General features: G+C 58.6%; 1 protein-coding gene across 1 annotated transcript in view; it reads left to right on the top strand.

Moving 5' to 3' along the window:
* ACO2 (aconitase 2) overlaps nucleotides 1-19,470 on the top strand; it is a 43,978-nt gene that overhangs the window by 19,845 nt on the left and 4,663 nt on the right. The window contains exons 2-11 of the mRNA XM_062202776.1: nucleotides 177-313; nucleotides 7,243-7,501; nucleotides 10,347-10,439; nucleotides 14,052-14,210; nucleotides 14,436-14,586; nucleotides 15,581-15,685; nucleotides 16,412-16,503; nucleotides 18,053-18,158; nucleotides 18,840-18,997; nucleotides 19,168-19,241. Of these exons, the coding sequence (XP_062058760.1) occupies nucleotides 177-313; nucleotides 7,243-7,501; nucleotides 10,347-10,439; nucleotides 14,052-14,210; nucleotides 14,436-14,586; nucleotides 15,581-15,685; nucleotides 16,412-16,503; nucleotides 18,053-18,158; nucleotides 18,840-18,997; nucleotides 19,168-19,241 (1,334 nt within the window). The remainder of the gene's footprint in view (nucleotides 1-176; nucleotides 314-7,242; nucleotides 7,502-10,346; nucleotides 10,440-14,051; nucleotides 14,211-14,435; nucleotides 14,587-15,580; nucleotides 15,686-16,411; nucleotides 16,504-18,052; nucleotides 18,159-18,839; nucleotides 18,998-19,167; nucleotides 19,242-19,470) is intronic.

Below are 19,470 nucleotides of genomic sequence, written 5' to 3'. Positions count from 1 at the left end.
TCGCGCTTTGCCACCTCGGGCTGCGTTCCTTGTGGCTGCTGTGTCTCTGCTTAGATGAGGAAGCTGTCACTGAAGAGCTGCCACACTGGTTCCTCAGTTTTCTCAGCAAACTGAGCTGTCCCTCGGGCTGGAGCCTCCTGCGCGCGCCACTGACCTTGCTGTCTGTCTGCTTGCAGAAAGCCCTGGGTGTGCGGCAGTACCATGTGGCCTCCATCCTGTGCCAACGGGCCAAGGTGGCCATGAGCCACTTTGAGCCCAACGAATACATCCGCTATGACCTGCTCGAGAAGAACATCAACATTGTTCGCAAACGGTAGGGCTGCACGCGGGAAGATGGGCGGCTCTGCGGGAGATGGGCGCTCTGCGGGAGATGGGCGCTCTGGGGGAGATGGGCACTCTGGGGGAGATGGGCGCTCTGCGGGAAGATGGGCGCTCTGCGGGAAGATGGGCGGCTCTGCAGGAGATGGGCGCTCTGCGGAAGGTGGGCGCTCTGCGGGAGATGGGCCGCTCTGCGGGAGATGGGCGCTCTGCGGGAAGATGAGCGGCTCTGCGGGAGATGGGCGCTCTGCGGGAAGATGGGCGGCTCTGCGGGAGATGGGCGGCTCTGCGGGAGGTGGGCGCTCTGCGGGAAGATGGGCGGCTCTGCGGGAGATGGGCGCTCTGCGGGAAGATGGGCGCTCTGCGGAGATGGGCCGCTCTGCGGGAGATGGACGCTCTGCGGGAAGATGGGCGGCTCTGGGGGAGATGGGCGCTCTGCGGGAAGATGGGCGGCTCTGCGGGAGATGAGCGGCTCTGCGGGAGATGGGCGGCTCTGCGGGAGATGGGCGGCTCTGCGGGAGATGGGCGGCTCTGCGGGAGGTGGGCGCTCTGCGGGAAGATGGGCGGCTCTGCGGGAGATGGGCGCTCTGCGGGAAGATGGGCGCTCTGCGGAGATGGGCCGCTCTGCGGGAGATGGGCGCTCTGCGGGAAGATGGGCGGCTCTGGGGGAGATGGGCGCTCTGCGGGAAGATGGGCGGCTCTGCGGGAGATGAGCGGCTCTGCGGGAGATGGGCGGCTCTGCGGGAGATGGGCCGCTCTGCGGGAGATGGGCGCTCTGCGGGAAGATGAGCGGCTCTGCGGGAGATGGGCGGCTCTGCGGGAGATGGGCGGCTCTGCGGGAAGATGGGCGGCTCCGCGGGAAGATGGGCGGCTCCGCGGGAAGATGGGCGCTCTGCGGGAAGATGGGCGGCTCTGCGGGAGATGGGCGCTCTGCGGGAAGATGGGCGGCTCTGCGGAGATGGGCGGCTCTGCGGGAGATGGGCGGCTCTGGGGGAGATGGGCGCTCTGCGGGAAGATGGGCGGCTCTGCGGGAAGATGGGCGGCTCTGCGGAGATGGGCGGCTCTGCGGGAGATGGGCGGCTCCGAAGGAAGATGGGCGGCTCTGCGGGAGATGGGCGGCTCCGAGGGAAGATGGGCGGCTCCGCGGGAAGATGGGCGGCTCTGGGGGAGATGGGCGCTCTGCGGGAAGATGGGCGGCTCTGCGGGAAGATGGGCGGCTCTGCGGAGATGGGCGGCTCTGCGGGAGATGGGCGGCTCCGAAGGAAGATGGGCGGCTCCGCGGGAAGATGGGCGCTCTGCGGGAGATGGGCGGCTCCGCAGGGTGCCGCTCCTGCGGGCGAGGAGGAGCCAGGTGAAGGCATCCGCTCAGGTACTCAGAGTGCCGAGGTCCCCGCTGGGGGAGGGCTTTCCGGATCAGCGGTGGGACTTTTGCCCTCCCTGCCAGGAAGAATCTCAGCTCTGAAGCCTAGCTATACGGGCAAAGGGAAGCTGTCAGGTCCGCTGAACAGCCCCACCTCTTCAGGGTGGGCTGCTGGCCCTGGGCCAGCCCCTGGGAGCCAGCAGTCCCAAAGCCTGGAGAACCATGTGTATTTCCTCTTCCGTGTGAGGCCCAGGGCCTGGGCCCCAGGAGGAAGCCAGGGTGGGGTGCTGAGCAGTCTCTTCCTGGCCTGAGTGGGTGAACACAGTCATCTTTCCCTGCTGTTGTGTGGGCCGGTCCTGGGCAAGGTGCTGCCACCAGCAGGATGAATGAGGTACCACAGGAGCATGAGGCGCTGACAGTACGCACAGCTGTGGAGTTGACCTGCTACAGACAGGGCTGTGTCCTTGCCTAGCTGGTGGCTTCTCTGAGACACTGGTGACCCTGGAAGAGAACAGATCTGAGTAGCCAGGGAACAGGTGGGGGTGGAGAAGCAGTTTACGTGAGGCCACCCAACGTGTGCTGCTGGGACCTCGTCTGGTGCCTCAGCCACTACCTTGAGCTCTTTTGCCGCTTGGCTTTCTGTTTCCTGGTATCCTGATTTCAGGTTTCAGGATAGAGACTGTCTTAGTCTGTATCCCCAACAGCCTCTAGCACGGCAGCACCTAATTATAGTAAGAACCTGCCGCCTACTGAGGACAGCCCTAGGAGCAGCTGCCTCTCAGATGTTGCTCCTGCCCTCAACAACCCTTCCAGGTGGTTGTTCCTCCCCTTCCACATTTTTCAGATCAGACATTGAGTGTTTGACTGGGGAAATGCCCTAAGGTCCATCGTCTGTTCAGTGATTGGGCCCAAACTCAGCCCAAGTTCAAGTGCAGGTCTGTCTGACTATAGCACCTCCCAGCGTTGGTTCTAGTGCTTTCCTGGGTTTTGTTGAGGCTGCACAGGAGAATCACCTGGCAAGCTTTCAGTACAGCCAACCTTGGGCCCAACCCCCAGCAGTTCTGATTCAAGTGTTCTGGGCCTTGCCCTTCAAAATGTGGTCCATGGGCCAGCAGCTTTGGCTGCAGGGAGCTTGTTAGAATTGCAGAATCTGAGACCCCGGCTCAGAGCTGCCAAGTCAGAACCTGCTGCTTAACAGGGTCCCCGGGACTTGTGTGACAGCCAAGTGGGAGAGGCGCTGGGTGGTTTCCCAGCTGGTTCTGAAGTGCGGTCAGGGCCAAGAACCACTGTCCCCTCAACGTAGGACCTTATACACGTGCCATCTCTCCAGGAAGCAATGCTCCATTTATTCTTGGCACTCAGACCACAGCTCTGTCGGAAAATGATGGATTTCCTTCCCACTTCCACCTTGCCCTTCACTGTGTGTGGACGGAGAGCTAACATAGAAGTGTGCTTCGAGATACTTGACAAAAGAGTATTATTTTCCATTCACTTTCGCTTTAAATAACAAAAAATGATGCCCTTCAGGGCGGGCATTGTGGAGCAGTGGGTAAGCTGCAGCCTGGATGCTGCATCCCACGTTGGAGCGCCTAGTCTGGGTTCTGACTGTTCCACATTCCCACCAGCTCCCTGCTGATGCACCTGGGAGGCACAGATGATGCAGCTGGGGAGTGAACCAACAGATGGAAGACTTCTTTCTGTCTCTTCCTATCTCACTGTCGCTCTGCCTTTCAAACAGATCCTTTTTTTTTTTTTTTTTTCTTAAATGTCCTTTTAGACACTGGGAGCTTTTTAGGTTTTAATTTTTTTAATGTTTATTATTTATTTTCACCTACCTGAGAGGCAGGGACAGATCTTTTATCCACTGGTTCTCTCCCCAAATAACCGCAATAGCCAGGAGCTCAGAACTCCATCTGGGTCTCCCACGTGGGTGGCAGGGGCCATGCCCAAGCACTTGAGCAATTGTCTGCTACTTCCCAGGTGCATTAGCAGGGAGCTGGATCAAAGTGGAGCAGCTGGGACTTGAACTGTTACTCCTGTGGGACTTCCCTGATTAGTGTAGACAGGATTCCATTTTTACTATTACCATAGATCAGTGGTCTTGACAAGGTAGGGAATGGTAGGTTTTATGCCCTCAGACATTTGGCAATGTCTAAAGACATTTTTCATTCTGAATTCAGGGCTCAATGGGGGTCTATTGTTACCTAGTGGTGGAGCCAAGTATACTTCTAACCATCTTACAGTGCACAGGGTGGTCTCCCAGCAAACTGGCCCAAACTGCTAATAGTGCTATGGCTGAGAAACCTTGACATAAAGAAAGTAGAGGTGAGGTATTATAAAAAGAAAGGTCTGTTCGAAAGAATGTGTTAAGGGGCTGGCACTGTGATGGAAGCAGGTTAAGCTGCCTTCTGCAATGCCAGCATCCCATAGTGGTGCCAGTTCAAATCCCGGCTGCTCCATTTCTGATCCCGCTCCCTGCTAACATGCCTGAGAATGCAGTGGAAGATGGCCCAAGTGTTTGGGCCCCCGCCACCCACTTAGGAGACCCAGATGGGGCTCCTGGCTCCTGGCTTTGGCCTGGCCCAGCTCTGGCCGTCGCGGCTGGGGAGTGAACCAGCGGATAGAAGAGCTCTCTCTCTCTCTCTCTCTCTGTAACTCTGACTTTCAATTAAATAAATTTAAAAAAAAAATTTGTTAGAGGCCCAGCCCTTGCTGGGGGGCTCTTTCCCTAACCCAAGTCCATGCCAGAGGAGTATGATTCTGTTCTTGGGAACTGGGTCTCCAGCATAGGAATAAGGAACATAATAGGAGACGTAGAGGACCCAGGTCACCACTGTCGTGTGTCCTCAAGGAGATGTGGTGACGGACCTGTCATTAGGCTTTGTCACTGTCAGGACTTTTTTTTTTTTTTTTTTTTTGTCTTTAAATACTTATTTTATTTATTTGAAGGAGTTACAGAGAGAGATAGAGACAAAGAAAGAGCTCTTCCATCTGCTGGTTCACTCCCCAGATGGCCACACGGCCGGAGCTGTGTCAATCCGGAGCCAGGAGCTTCCTCCGGGTCTCCCATGCAGGTGCAGGGGCCCAAGGACCTGGGCCATCTTCCACTGCTTTCCCAGGCTACAACAGAGAGCTGGTTCGGAAGAGGAGCAGCTGGGACTAGAACCAGCACCTATATGGGATGCCGGTGCCTCAGGCCAGAGCTTTAACCCGCTGTGCCACAGTGCCGGCCCTGTCAAGCTTTTCTGTACAACTTCAGACATTGCTTTCAAGGCCTTGGATCTTTTATTTTTTTTTTAAAGATTCATTTATTTATTTGAAAGGTGGAGTTACAGAGACACAGGCAGAGGGGGAGAGAGACAGAACATTTTCCATCCCCTGGTTCAATCCCCAAATGGCCTCAATGGGCTGAGTTAGGCCAATCTGAAGCCAGAAGCCAGGAGCCAGGAGCTTTTTCCAGGTGTCCCACGTGGGTGCAGGGGCCCAAGCACTTGGGCCATCTTCTGCTGCTTTCCTAGGCCACAGCAGAGAGCTGGATCGGAAGTGGAGCAGCTGGGTCTGTAACCAGCGCCCATATGAGTTGGTGGCAGCTTTACCCACTATGCCACAGCGCCGGCCCCAAGGCCTTGGATCTTTAAACCCCGGGGTCCAGAAAGATGGGCTGAGGCCTGAGCAGCCATTGCCCTACACCAGCCTCAGAGGTGCTGCAGACAGGCAGGCTGTCCCTCAGGCTAGTGTGGTTTTCACTCAAGGCGCTCTTGAGGGCAGACCTGTAGAAATTCTCAGAATCACCAGTTGATCTGGTACCTGCAGAGCTGGTACCTTAGAGGTTGCAGACTTTCCAGGGGTTGGATCATCTTAGCCAGGCTGGAGCCCAAGCTGGCAGTTAGAAGTCTCTCTTCCAGCAGAATCGTTTAGCTGACGGGCAGTGGGAACTGGACCCTCCCTGTGCAGTGGGCTCTGGTCTAAGCTTGCAGGTGTCGAGAGGCAGGACAGGTTCACGCGCAGAGCACACCGCGGGCCCTCGTGTTCCAGCACTGCCACTCACCGGCTCTGCCACCTGGGCACGAGTTCCTCCACTTCTGTGCTTCCCTGGGCCCCTTGCTTTGTGAAGGGGCAGTGAGTTACATGCAGGGAAGTGTCCAGGACAATGCAAAGCCACGACAGCACTGACCTGTAATGACCGGCGTGGTGTCCCGGGCGGGGTGAGAGGGAACTGCTGGGGGAGGCGGGTGTGTTCAGCATCTTGAACACAGTGCTGGTTTCACAGGCGTCAGCTATGTCAACACTCACCACGCGGTACACTTGAAATACATGGGGTTTACTGTGGCCAGTTGTAATTGAACAAGGCTAGAAACAAAGAGGACTGTGTGTGTCAGTGTGGCTGACGCCTCCCGGCCGCCTGAGCGCAGAGTGGACGGGCTGAGCTCCCCGAGGAAGGCTGTCTTATCTGGTGACACAGTGGCTTCAGTGTGGGGTCAGCTGTAGACCCAGAGCACGGCCTGCCTGCCGGTCTGACACCTCCTTTCTTGGCCTCCTATGCTAGGGCAAGGCCTGTTAGTGTGGGCGGGACTCTGCTGCTCTGAGAATGGCGGGAGGCCTAGCAGGAGGGCGGAGGCCGCAGCCGGGAATCCTCAGGAAACTTTAAGGGGGCGGGGATTCTTGGCCCACCCAGAGCTCCGTCCAGATGTGTGGGAGGCTGGGGAGGAAGAGGCACGTAAGTCCTGGCAGAAGCTGAACAACACACACACACCCCACCAAAAGGCCAGGCTTGGACTGCCCTGTTGATCCTGATAAGGAAGGGAGGGGTGGACTTCACAGGACATGGGGTGCAGGAGAACTGACAGCCACACTGTCTCAGTGGGGGCACGCGAGTGGTGCTAATGGGAAAAGCTGCAAGGTAGCCAGGAGGCACCATCTGCGGTAGAGGGGTGTGCATAGGACTGACCGCAGCTTAGGTGACGGGGAGGCTGGTCCCGTCCACAGGGAGGGCCACAGGCAGAGAGGAGTAGAGGTCCACGGTCAGACTGGAGCTGTGAACTTGAGTCCCCGTCCACAGGGAGGGCCACAGGCAGAGAGGAGTAGAGGTCCACGGTCAGACTGGAGCTGTGAACTTGAGTCCCCGTCCACAGGGAGGGCCACAGGCAGAGAGGAGTAGAGGTCCACGGTCAGACTGGAGCTGTGAACTTGAGTCGTTTGCATCACTGCTGAGCCTGCTCCCTCTTGGTGCTTGTATTAAATGACAGGAACAAGTGAAGAAGTGGTGAGATACATACTTTATAGGTTCTTATCAGATAATGGTGAGTAATGTGTTGGAAGACCCAACCCTGCTAGCTCTGTGACATTGTCATTCACTTAGTCATCAGTAACTTGGAGTGCCTGGGGCTGTGCCGTGGCTGTGCCATGGCCGGAGCTGCCACGGGGAGCAGGACCAAACGTCTCCACCCGAGTGGGACTCGAGGCCTGGTGCAGGCTCCCTCTCCCTGCCCACCCTCACTGAGCGCAAGGCTGCGGTGGGCAGAAGGAGGACGACTGGGATCAGGCCACCTCTCCCTTCCCTCCAGGCTGAACCGGCCTCTCACCCTGTCAGAGAAGATTGTGTACGGGCACCTGGATGACCCAGCCAACCAGGAGATCGAGCGGGGCAAGACCTACCTGCGCCTGCGGCCCGACCGCGTGGCCATGCAGGACGCCACGGCGCAGATGGCCATGCTGCAGTTCATCAGCAGTGGGCTGCCCAAGGTGGCTGTGCCCTCCACCATCCACTGTGACCATCTGATCGAGGCTCAGGTCGGGGGTGAGAAGGACCTGCGCCGGGCCAAGGTGTGTGGAAGGTGGTGTCGGGGCAGGTGGGTGGGTGTGACGTGGGATGGGAGGCAAAGCCCTCCAAATTCTGGGGGTTCTGTGTTGTTTATTCTGGTTGGTTGGTATTGGTTTTCCATTTATTTTATTTATTTGAAAAGCAGAGAGGGAGACAGAGAGGGATCTGCACCTGCTGGTTCATTCCCCAAACGCCCTCAACAGCCAGGGCTGGACGAGACTGAAGCCGGACAGAGAGCTCAGTCTGGGTCTTCCATGTGGGTGGCAGCAGCTCAAGTACTGGATCATCACCGGCCGTCTCCTGAGGTCTGCATCGTCAGGAAGTCTGAACCGGGAGCAGAGCCAGGACTGGAACGCAGGCACTCCGGTGTGGGATGCAAGTGTGCCAAGCAGTGCCTTAACCACTGCCCCTCACACTTGCCCCCCGTCTGCTCATAAAACTTGTTGTTGGGGGCCAGCATTGTGGTGCGGCGGGTCAAACCGCCACTTGTGACGTTGGCATCCCATATCAAGGGCCTGGAAGGCAGTGGACAATGGCCCAGTCCTTGGACCCCTGCCAACCATGTGGGAGACCCGGATAGACTTCCTGTCTCCTGACTTTGGCCTGGCCCAGCTCTGGCTACTGAGGGCATTTGGGGAGAGAATCAGCGGATGGAAGATAGGTTGATCGATCAGTTGAGCTCTCTGTCTCTCTCTCCCTTGCCGTCAGATAAATTCAAAACATAATTCTGTAAATACCACTTACTCATTGTGAAGATCTTGAAAGTTGTCATTATTCTTAGTGCAGTGGAGGTCCCTCGGGTACAAGAGAGGACGAGGAGCAGCCCCTGGGGCGCCACGCCGCCTGCGCTGTCCTGTCCAGGTTTCTGTTTTGCAAAGCAGTGAGGGGCACTCCTCCGCACGTGGCGCTCAGCAGGGTCTGTGCTCCTTCTTGCTCGCTCTGACCCTCTGAGGACCTGGCAGCGAGGCGGGCCACGTCGCGTCACAGCCGAGTCCCGCAGCTGCGTGAAGGTGCGATTGGGTTAACCCCAAGCCCAGCTCCCACGCTGGTGCTCTCTTACCGACTGACCTGCTTCGGGGCCTCTCTTTCTTAGTAACTTGGGCTCACCCAGCCAAAGTGCTGGCTGCCACACCCTAGAGATTTTCCCCTTAAATTCTGCCCCCTTCCTTACAAAATCCAATCCCTGCCCCTTCTCCTGGGCTCTGCCTGCGGCGCCTTTGTATGACGCTTGGCAGCAGCAGGCCTGTGTCTCCCAGCTCTGGGCCTCTTCGCTCTCGGCGCTTGCAGTGGGAGTGGGCACTCCCCACGGGGGGCTGTTGGCAAGAGCTGAATGCTGGCAGAGCCACAGCCTGGCTGGCACGGAGTGGGGCATGTGATTGAAAGTCCTCGGACTCCCGGGGTCAGCGCGGCTCACAGGGCCTCTCATCCCCATGGGAAACACTCGGGGCAGCATTCCCATTCGAGCCCTTTCTGGCCAGCCTGGCCCCCCAGTCTGTGTCCTGGGTGCATGGTGGTCTTTTCCACTCAGCTGAAAGGAGGGTCCTGCCTGCTGGCGGCCAGTTTCCGTGTTAGCAGCGGCAGTGCTGCTAAGGTGATGGGAGTTCCTGCCGTGCCAGCGGCTGTGCATGGCCTGGAGCCCGGGCCTCTTCAGCCCAGCGGACAGCTGCCCCACGCATAGTTTTTTATAATGCGTATTTTCTGTGAAGTTTTGGAAGGCCCCTCCTAGAGGCTGGGACCTGAATAGATAAGTTGATATTGGCTGAAAGAACATTCTAGAAAGAATAACCTAGGCAAAGGCCCTGAGGCAGGAGGAAACTTGATGTTCTGTGAAGTTATAAAGGGGCCCATGGCATGCTGGTGCTGTGTGTGGAAGAGACACACACGGGAGGTGGGCGGTGGCAGGGACCAGGCAGAGACCAGGCCAGGCCTCGGGGGCCGTGGTAAGGGCTGTGAGCACCAGCCTAGCACCCAGGGAAGGGTTTAAGCAGGGGAGAGAAATGGTCAGTTTTATGTGTATTTGAAAAAGGTCCTCCTGGCTGGGTCTCAGAGGCAGAGTGACCTTTCCCGGGTCACATGGGCAGAGCGGAATCCAGGCTGAGCTCAGTGTGACTGCGACGGGGCTGTGGGGCTGCCGGCCTCCCGGCCTCGCACGCTCACCCAGACGCAGGAGCACGGCCCCTTGCTTTGTGCCCGTTTCATAGTGACTGATTTGTAAGTGGAAAAGCCAGCATCTTAATTATTAACTAAAGAGATTCTTTGGGGCCCTGTTCTTCGCCTGCCACTCCTCTACCTGAGGGCACCAGGTGGGCCCAGAAGGCTGCATCGCTGGTCTGGAGCGCACAGGAAGGGGTGTTGTGGGGCCTGGGGAGCTGACAGCGGCCCTTCCCTGCTGTGCAGCACGGCTCTCCTGGGGTCCTCCTTTGAGACTCCAGGCTCCACCGCTGTCCTGTCGCTCTTGTCCCTGGGGTCAGCCTGACTTGCCCAGGAACTTGCCAGGTCTTCCTCCCACCCGCTGGGCTGTGGAACCTCCCCTACCCCCTTCACTGTTGGCCTTGGGAACTCGACAGGGATTGCTGAGCCCAGGTTCTTCCCCAAATAGGAAACTCGAGACCCAGGGCAGGGCAGGGACTCCTTCCAGGCCAGGTGTGACGGGAGCAGGGTGCTTTCTCTCCAGGCCTCCCAGCTGAGGCTGGGCCAACACCAAGCCTTCAGGAATTACTTTAGGAGGTCTCTAGGAGAGGGCCTGCCTTCCCAGTGCCAGCATTGCAGTCACAGGGGAGGAGGGGGTAGGCAGGAGGCCCTGGCCAGAGTGTCACTAACGCTCTGCATGTTGATTTGTCTTACTAGGACATAAACCAGGAAGTGTATAACTTCCTGGCAACTGCAGGTGCCAAGTACGGTGTGGGCTTCTGGAGGCCCGGTTCCGGAATCATTCACCAGGTAAGCTGGGCTCAGCCCTTCCGAGAGGCCCAGGACATCTCAGCGCCTAGGGGCCTCCTCTGCTCCCAGAATCCATCGCCACCATCTCAAGGTGTACATTCTTCTCCGAGTGAGGAAGTAAAACGACCCCTTCACCTCCCCGTCAGGGACGTTCTGAGTTTGACGTGCGTCTTTCTGCACCTCCTTGCCAGCGTTACTCCAGCGTCGATGCTGCGGTCTCTGATGGAAGCTTTGTGTTGTTTTTCACGCTGTCTCTCCCAAGCCTTGATCGAGGGTGGCCAGCAGTCTGTGTGCTGGGTACCGGACGTCGCGTTTGAAGAGCCAGGCTTGCTCAGTGCTCACCATCATCACCTGGGCCGGGGGTTTGTTATACACACCTCCCAGATGAGGAGACCGGGGCGCAGAGAAGTTAATGCGCTTGCCCAGGGACACCACCAGCTGGTTGTGGGGCCAGTTTTTTTTTTTTTGGACAGGCAGAGTTAGACAGTGAGAGAGACAGAGAGAAAGGTCTTCCTTTTGTTGGTTCACTCCCCAAATGGCCGCAACAGCCGGCACGCTGCGCCAATCCGAAGCCAGGAGCCAGGTGCTTCCTCCTGGTCTCCCATGTGGGTGCCAGGGTCCAAGCACTTGGGCCATCCTCCACTGCCTTCCTGGGCCACAGCAGAGAGCTGGACTGGAAGAGGAGCAACCAGGACAGAACCGGCGCCCCAACCGGAACTAGGGGTGCTGGTGCCGCAGGCGGAGGATTAGCCAAGTGAGCTGCGGCGGTGGGGCCAGGGTTTGTACCAGGCAGTGTGACTTGGGGGTGAGTGCTGCATACGATTCTGTCACCTCCCCCGCCTTCGTGGCATTCTGCAGGACACATGGCCATAGCAGCCTGGAGCTCCCCTGGGGTCTGCCCAAGGATGGGTTCTCCTCTGGGTGGATGGCGTTGTTTGCCTCGTTTCCAGGGCAGTAGGTGGTTCCCTTTCATCAAAGCTGACTGTCCACTGATCACCCGTCCTCTGTGTGAAACCTATCTCCATCCCTCTCCAAGGTGACCTTCTCCCCACCCCCAGCCGAGGCCTGCTGAGTCGGCTGTAATCCGACCCGGCATGGGCTCCCAGGTCCGCCCCACTGGGAAACTGGAGCTGACCAGGGATCACTGCTCTGCCCTTTGAGGCACCACCACCCTTGGCAGGAGGGGCTGCCTGGGATTGGCAGGTCACCCCAGCCCGGCGGCCAGCACCCTCTTCCCGCAGTGGGGTTAGGGAGTCAGGTGGAGCCAGCCTCGGCCTTCTGTTACGAAGGCACCCCCGCCCGGCGTCCCCCTGTCCACCTCAGGCAGCCTTGTTGCCGCCCGCTGAGTTTGGGCTGTGAGTGACACCGCCTCACCACTGCCCCCGGCCAATTGCTGGCAGATTTGTTCCTTTGAGGACAATTCCCAGGGGCCCCGTGAGTGTTGCACGGTTTCCCTCTTTCTCCCTCTCTGTCAGGGTGCTAGCAGCTTTGGTCCTCAGAGGCCAAACCAGACCTCAGCCCTTTCGGACCGCCTTGAATGCCTGTGTCCCGGGAGCCTGGCAGAACACCTCCTCTGGGAAGCCTCCCTGGCTCCCTGTGCCCAGCACTGGGCTCCCTCTGTGATCCTGGGGGGCACTCCTTCCTGTGGCCCCAGTAGCACGCTCTGTGGGACAGGGACTGTGGCTCCTTCATTCCTCTGAGCTGGACTTGGGCCGGGCCGGTACAGGAGAGGTCCTGGGTGTGTGTGTGTCAAGACGGCAGAATTGCGGTGTTAGCTCTGTGTGGTGTTAGCCCGGCCTAAGATGCACTCCCACCCCTGTCACTATCTGTTCAGCCTCAGCCACAGACGGGTGAGGTCACTGCCACGGTCGACTTCCTCACCACGCATCCTGCACTGGCCTCCTCTCAGGACGTGGGCCACACTGTGTCCACATCGTGTAGACCACCCTGAGTTCTGTGTCTGTCGTCATGGATCAGACTTTGACCACAGCCTGAAGGATTAACCCGTCCTAAATCTCTGTGTGTGGCTGAGGCAAGGGAGGGCCAGAGACAGAAAATGGCCAAGCGGTGTCGGCCTGTTCGTCCCAGCAGCCGCCACTGCCCTGTGGATGGAGCCAGTTCTGACCTGAAGGCAGGACTCCTGGTACCTTGCTGAGTCCACTGGGCAGTTGCCTAGCCTGAGGGAGAGGCCCTGGGGTTTCTGTGGTGCCCCAGGGAGCCGGCCCACCGTTCAGTCCTGTTAGTTCATAGAGCCTGTTCCATCTCTGATCTGTTTCTCCCAGCAGCCAGGCATCGGAGCATAATTCCATCTGAAAGATGAGCATAAAATAAAGAAAACTCTTGGCCAGTGCCGTGGCTCAATAGGCTAATGTTCCGCCTGCGGCGCTGGCACCCTGAGTTCTAGTCCCGGTCGGGGTGCTGGATTCTATCCCAGTTGCCCCTCTTCCAGGCCAGCTCTCTGCTGTGGCCCAGGAGTAGAGTGGAGGATGGCCCAGGTTCTTGGGCCCTGGGAGACCAGGAGAAGCACCTGGCTCCTGGCTTTGGATTAGCGCAGTGCACCGGCTACGGCGGCCATTGGAGGGTGAACCAACGGCAAAAGGAAGACCTTTCTCTCTGTCTCTCTCACTGTCCACTCTGCCTGTCAAATAAAAAATAAAAAAAAAGAAAGAAAACTCTTGCCTGTCCCAGACACTGTCACCTGGCTAAATACACGTTCTCTGTGGTCTTTGATCCAGGGAGCAAGCCCTACTGCCAGTGCAGCTGTTTGTTCGAGAAGAGGAAACTGACACTTGGAGAGCAGACCTGACTTGCCCAGGGTCCCCTAACCACTCATAGGCCCAGCACGTGGGGCTCAGGGCTCAGACAGCCTCCAGTGTCCGGCCCTTCTCATCTAACGTTTTGGGGAAAATCCACACCCCACCCTGCCTCTGCCAGCCAAAGGCCTTCCAAGCTGAGAGCAGGGCCTCGATGAAGAGACACCAGGACAGGATGGGGATAGGGCAGGTGGTCGGTGCTTCGAGTGCTCACTTCAGTCCTCGGCCACCTCCAGGATGCTGGGAGCGGGCAGACATCCCCTGCACTTCTTGCCCATGGAGCAGTGGAAAAGCTCATGGCTCTGTGTCCCCACTGAGTCCCCAGAATGCTCCCTAGGTGCCCTGTGTGACCACCCTGGTGAGGAGCCAGAGAGGCACGCTGCACACCCTGGACAGTCTCCCGCGCAGGCAGGGAACGGCATCAGGAGCATCTCCGTGGCCACGTTAGTCCCTGGGCCCCTCACGGGACAGACTCGAGTATGCTTGCTTGTCTGGTTCTTGCTCACCCTGGGGCCTAGATGTGTTGCTGTGAGGACACTGGGGCACAGGGAGGTGTTCGCAGGCCGAAGCCATGCAGCAAGCACTCTAGAAGCTTGTCATGAGCCCACGTCGCCCGTCTCCCAAGATGTGGGCTCTTCCTGCTACACTGGAGATGGCTGGCTCCACCCGTCACATCCTGGAGGAGAGGGGCTGGTCAGGTGGTCCGGGGCCACTGGGGGCAGCTTTGCAGAGCCCATCTGGCCTTTACCTGCATTCCCTGCTGAGAGCCTCTAAGCTAAGATCTTGGGTTCTTTTTCAGATCATTCTGGAAAACTATGCATACCCTGGGGTTCTTCTGATCGGCACTGACTCCCACACTCCGAACGGTGGAGGCCTGGGGGGCGTCTGCATTGGAGTCGGGGGTGCTGATGCCGTGGATGTCATGGCTGGGATCCCCTGGGAACTGAAGTGCCCCAAGGTGAGGGGCAGGGAGGGGCCCATTCCGGGCTGGCTGAAGAGGGGGTGGCAGGGATGATTTGGGGGTGGGGAACGCAGCCAGAACGTGGGAACAGTTCAGACAGACCTTTGGGAAGGAGGCAGGGATGAACAAGCAGAAGTGGGAATAGCCGCAGGTCCCACCCTTGCCTCCTGCCTGGAACATGGCCACAGGACCTTAACTGCTGTCTCGCCCTGTGCCCTCCAGGTGATTGGCGTGAAGCTGACGGGCTCCCTGTCGGGTTGGACCTCCCCCAAAGATGTGATTCTGAAGGTGGCTGGCATCCTCACAGTGAAAGGCGGCACAGGTGCCATCGTGGAGTACCACGGGCCCGGCGTGGACTCCATCTCCTGTACTGGTGAGAAGGGTGGCAGGTGGTGGGCTCTCGCCCTGCACTAAAGTGGAAGCCATGAGTGGCCGGGCAGGTTGGGAACTGGGGTTAAGTGCGTAGAGGGTGAAGGAGGTCGCAGACAGCCCGATAGATGGTCAGTCAAACAGATGGTGAGATGGAGGCCTCCAGGAGGCACGTGACTTCCTGTGGCTGCACAGAATTGGGCCAAGCCAGCTTCTGCTGCACCCTGGCCATGGCCCTGGGTACAGTGGTGGACAGGAGTGGTGCTGCCGTCCCACATCGTCCTGTGGCTGGAGTCTGACCTTGCTTACTTCCCCCTGCCTGTACCCATGAGCAGGTGGGAGCCGGCGCCTTCCTGGTGACAGGCCTCGGGAATCCAGGGAGACACGGCCTGGTCCAGATGCCTCAGCCCACAGAGCTGTCGTGCCTCTGCAGTGATGGGGCTCAGTTGGGAAGTAGCTAACAGGCCCATGCGCGTGTCCCAGTGTCCGTAGAGGGCGGGGACACCTGTGAGCCTGGCCAACTGCGTGTGATGCCCCGTGGGCCAGTGGGTGTCACCCCATCTTCACTGCTGGGGAACCTGTGATGTAGTGCCCCAGGAGGTGGAAAGACCTGGCCCTAACGTCAGCACCTGCACTCATTTGCTCTGTGGCCTGACCTTGGACGTCTCTGAGCCAGCTCCCTCACCTGGGAAATGGACACGGGAGCAAATGAGCAGGGTGTGGCCAGGCAGCCTTCAGTGCCTGGAGGCCAGCTGATGTGCTGAGCAAGGTCACTGGGCCTAGAACTGGAACTTAGCTGTGGGGGCTCGGCCCAGCAGTAGCTGCTCTGACCGCCAGGACACAGCCCTGGCCGCAGTGGCCTCCCATCACTGGTCTGCTTTGAACTCTGGGCCTCCAGGGACAAGTCTTTCTGCTGTAAGACAGCTCCCTGGTGAGAAGCGGTGTTGGGGACACCCACGCCAGCACTGCACCAGCCCACGGGCTCTCTTCCACCACAGGCATGGCGACCATCTGCAACATGGGTGCAGAGATCGGGGCCACCACTTCCGTGTTCCCTTACAACAACAGGATGAAGAAGTACTTGAGCAAGACGGGCCGGGCAGGTGAGCAGGCTGGGCCAGGGGTGTGGGTGCCCTCGCTCCCTGGGAGACAGAGCTGCGCCGGGGTCCTACACTGGGGTCTCCAAGGGGCTCAGAGGCTCTGAGAAGCACCTGAAGGTGTGTGAGGAGTCGGCTGCGTGTGGCTCTCCTGCTTCTCCAAGGATCCAAGTTTGAGGGATCCTGGAGCCGGGATTGGGATTTAGTTTCACCTGGCAGAGTGGCTGCCCCTCTTGGCCTGGCCCCTGGTGCCCCCTACAGGAAGCCCTGGGAATGACATGGAGCTCTTTATAAATTCCTGCAGAGAGGAGGAAGGGAAAGTCTCCCCCACAGCTTCCCTGAGGGTCTGGCTTGGCTTCTTTGAAGCTTAGAAGAGGCAATAAGGTGTTGGGACCTGTGAGGGGAGATGAAGGGTGCACGAGGGTCGTGGGAGAGCCCCGAGCACATGGCCTCGTGCCTGCAAGCCTCTCACCCTCTTTGTGAGGAGTGACTTCTGGAAACTGCTGTTCTACTCCAGGAAGCCTCCCCGCCCGTGCACCTCACTCCTCTACATCCCCACGTTCCTGCAGCCTGAGCCCTTGTGGGCAGACAGGGCGTGTGCTGGGCGTTACCTTTGGTCGTCTCAGCACCCAGCTGAGCACTGCCCGGCTCTGACAGATGGGGGGTGGGATCTCAGGATGGCTTCCGGACTGCCCTGCCTCGGCGCCCACCCGCCCGTCCTTGCCGTTTCAGACATTGCCAGTCTGGCTGAGGAGTTCAAGGACCACCTGGTACCTGACCCTGGCTGCCATTATGACCAACTGATTGAAGTTAACCTCAGTGAGGTGCGGAAGGGAATTGGGTTCAGGGAATTTTTGAGGGTGGGGATGCTGCCTTCTCTGCACTGGGGGATCCAGGGCTCACGGCCCCTTGGTTGCCCAGTGCACCTGCAGACTGCTGCCTGGGGAGGTGGGCGGAGGGAGATGGGGCCATGGGGAGAGCGGAGGGAGAAATAGGTGTCAGCTTGCCCCTACTTCAGCTTCAGCAGGCGAGACTGCATCCTGGAGGGTTTGTGTTGTTTGGTTTTAATTTTTTATTTATTTTTGGAGGGTGTCTCTATTACCAGAGTTCAGAGGGCAGAACTCAAGCAGGGCTTACCGTCCGGAAGGCTGCAGACCAGGAAGAGCGTGCAGAGGGGCAGGAGGGCGGGCGGGGGAAGGAGCCGGGCTGTATTACAGACCAGGAAGAGCGTGCAGAGGGCAGGAGGGCGGGCGGGGAAGGAGCGGGCTGTATTAGTGTGTGGCCTCACAACGCGTGGGCCTCATTCCTCATGTGTAAAACCTAAGGCCGCTGTGACATGATGAGCTAATGCAGGTAGTTAACAGCTGTACCACCTAACCACTGTCTGCTCTCTGCCAGGCACTTCTCTGAGTGGTTTGCATTTGTTAATGAATATTTTTCCACAAAAAGATTTATTTGAAAGATAAAGTAACAGAGCAGGAGAGGCAGAGATCTTCCATCCTGGCTCACTCCCCAGATGCCCACAACAGCCGGGGCTGGGCCAGGAGCTCCATCTGGGCTCCCACATGGGTGTGGGCCAGCATCCGCCGCCTGCCAGGTGCATTAGCCAGAACCCAAACCATGAGCTGCAATACAGGATGCAGGCACCCCAAGTGGCAGCCTACCCCACTGTGCCACAACGCCCTCCCCTGTTAGTGAGTACTGTAAAGAGGGAACTTCCTGACCCTAATCAAATTCAGTAGTTTATTTCAGCAAACAAAAACAAAAATAACTTGTGAAACGAGTAGTTCCGGGAAGCACAGGTTCTGAGCACTCTGCCAGCGTGTATAGAAAACAACACAGCTGGCTGCCTGCTTCCTCACTGATGGCGTGATCAGTTCATTGCTACTAGGCCTTCTGCAGGTAGCCAAAGCTCGGTTACCTGGGGAGACTGCGGGCTGGCCCAGCGCAGCAGCCCACTCTGACTGGCCTGCACAACAGTGTCGCAGGCAAGCCTCTGGCCTTAGGTGAGATTCCAAAAACAACTTAGGACTTAGGAGTAGATGACCTTGATCCCTCCCTTGCCTCTGCCATCTCCTAGCTGGGTGACCTGTCACCTCTGACCTTGCTTCTGCCATCTGCTAGCTGGGTGACCTGTCACTTCTGAGCTTCAGCTTCTGGAGAGCACAGATCAGCCCAGCCTGGAGGGTTGGAGGGGTCTCAGGAGCTGGTGTACACACAGCACCACCTGCTGGGGCGTTGCTGGGGCGAAGTCTGAGCCCTGAGAACAAGGACTTGGCCTCCCTCTGTAGGGTCCTGGTGAGGCTGTGAGCAGAGGCTGCCCACACTCTGACCCAGTTCCCTCCTCTTCCTCTCTGTTCTTTGATTCTTCAGCTGAAGCCGCACATCAATGGACCCTTCACCCCCGACCTGGCTCACCCTGTGGCCGAAGTGGGTGCCGTGGCAGAGAAGGAAGGGTGGCCCCTGGACATCCGCGTGGGTGAGCTCCCAGATCCCTGGGCTGGCCACCGCCTGTGCTCACTGTGTGTGCTTCCTGAAATAAGACTGATTGTTATTGAGAACATTTCTCACATATAAAATTTATTTGAAAGGCAGAGGTTGAGCCAGAACTTCCATCTGCTGGTTCACTCCCCAGATGCACACAATGGCTGGGGTTGGGCCAGCCTGAAGCCAGGAGCCAGGAACTCCATTCTGGTCCCCGACGTGGGTGCAGGGGCCCGAGCACTCAGGCCATCCTGCACTGCTTTCCCAGGCCACAGCAGGGAGCTGGGTCAGAAGTGCAGTAGCTGAGACTTGAACCAGCACTCGGATACGGGATGCAGCTTAACCCGCTGTGCCACAACGCCAGCCCCTGAAAAAAGGCCCTGATAATAAAGTAATAAAAAAGCTCCAGAAAATACTAGGGAGCATAAAAAGGGGAAACCTTCGCCTCCCACAGTGCCCTCCCCAGCAGTGATCACCTGCACGTGCATGTGATGCTGCTGTGAACATGGGCTGCATTCACACCGCTGACCTGTGTTCAGGTCACAGTGGCTACAGCATCTCTCCAATGACGGGTCACAGGTGGCCTTGCTTTGTTGTTGGCTACCTGAGTGGCTTCTAACCAGTCTCTGGCCCAGCCCCGTCGGCGACCCCTAACCTGATACCCATAATGCACCAGGTCTCATCGGCAGCTGCACCAATTCAAGCTATGAAGACATGGGGCGCTCAGCAGCTGTGGCCAAGCAGGCACTTGCCCACGGACTCAAGTGCAAGTCCCAGTTCACCATCACGCCGGGCTCCGAGCAGATCCGTGCCACCATCGAGCGGGACGGCTACGTGAGTGCTCACGCGCCCCTGCCCCGGCTCCCAGCCCCCGGCCGAGTGACGGCTGCAGGGTGGGATCAGCCGTGGCTGCCCCAGGGCTCCAGGACATGAGCGGCTGAGCCCCTTCTTCCCATCAGCACTTGCCTGCCCCTGACAGTCCTGGCCTCCCTCTCCCCCCGCAGGCCCAGGTCCTGAGGGATGTGGGTGGCATCGTCCTGGCCAACGCCTGTGGCCCCTGCATTGGCCAGTGGGACAGGTGAGAGGTGCATCTCTGATAGGATGGCCCCCTCTGCACTGGTGTTCGGAGCCCGGGAACGGAGGGAGGGGTTACTGAGGTAGAGGAGGCTCGGGCAAGACGGGGCTGTGCTGGGATCAGAGGCAGAGCCTGCAGAGACGCCGGGCTGAAGCCTGGCTGGCAGGAAACAGCCAACGAGGTCTCCCCCCATGCACACAGCCATCTGAGGGGAGCCTCTGCCCTGGCGCTC

This window comes from Lepus europaeus, chromosome 10 (genome assembly GCF_033115175.1).
Source record: "Lepus europaeus isolate LE1 chromosome 10, mLepTim1.pri, whole genome shotgun sequence".
Taxonomy (NCBI): domain Eukaryota; kingdom Metazoa; phylum Chordata; class Mammalia; order Lagomorpha; family Leporidae; genus Lepus; species Lepus europaeus.
Note: the sequence above shows the minus strand (reverse complement) of the source record. Positions and strands in the feature narration are given on the sequence as shown.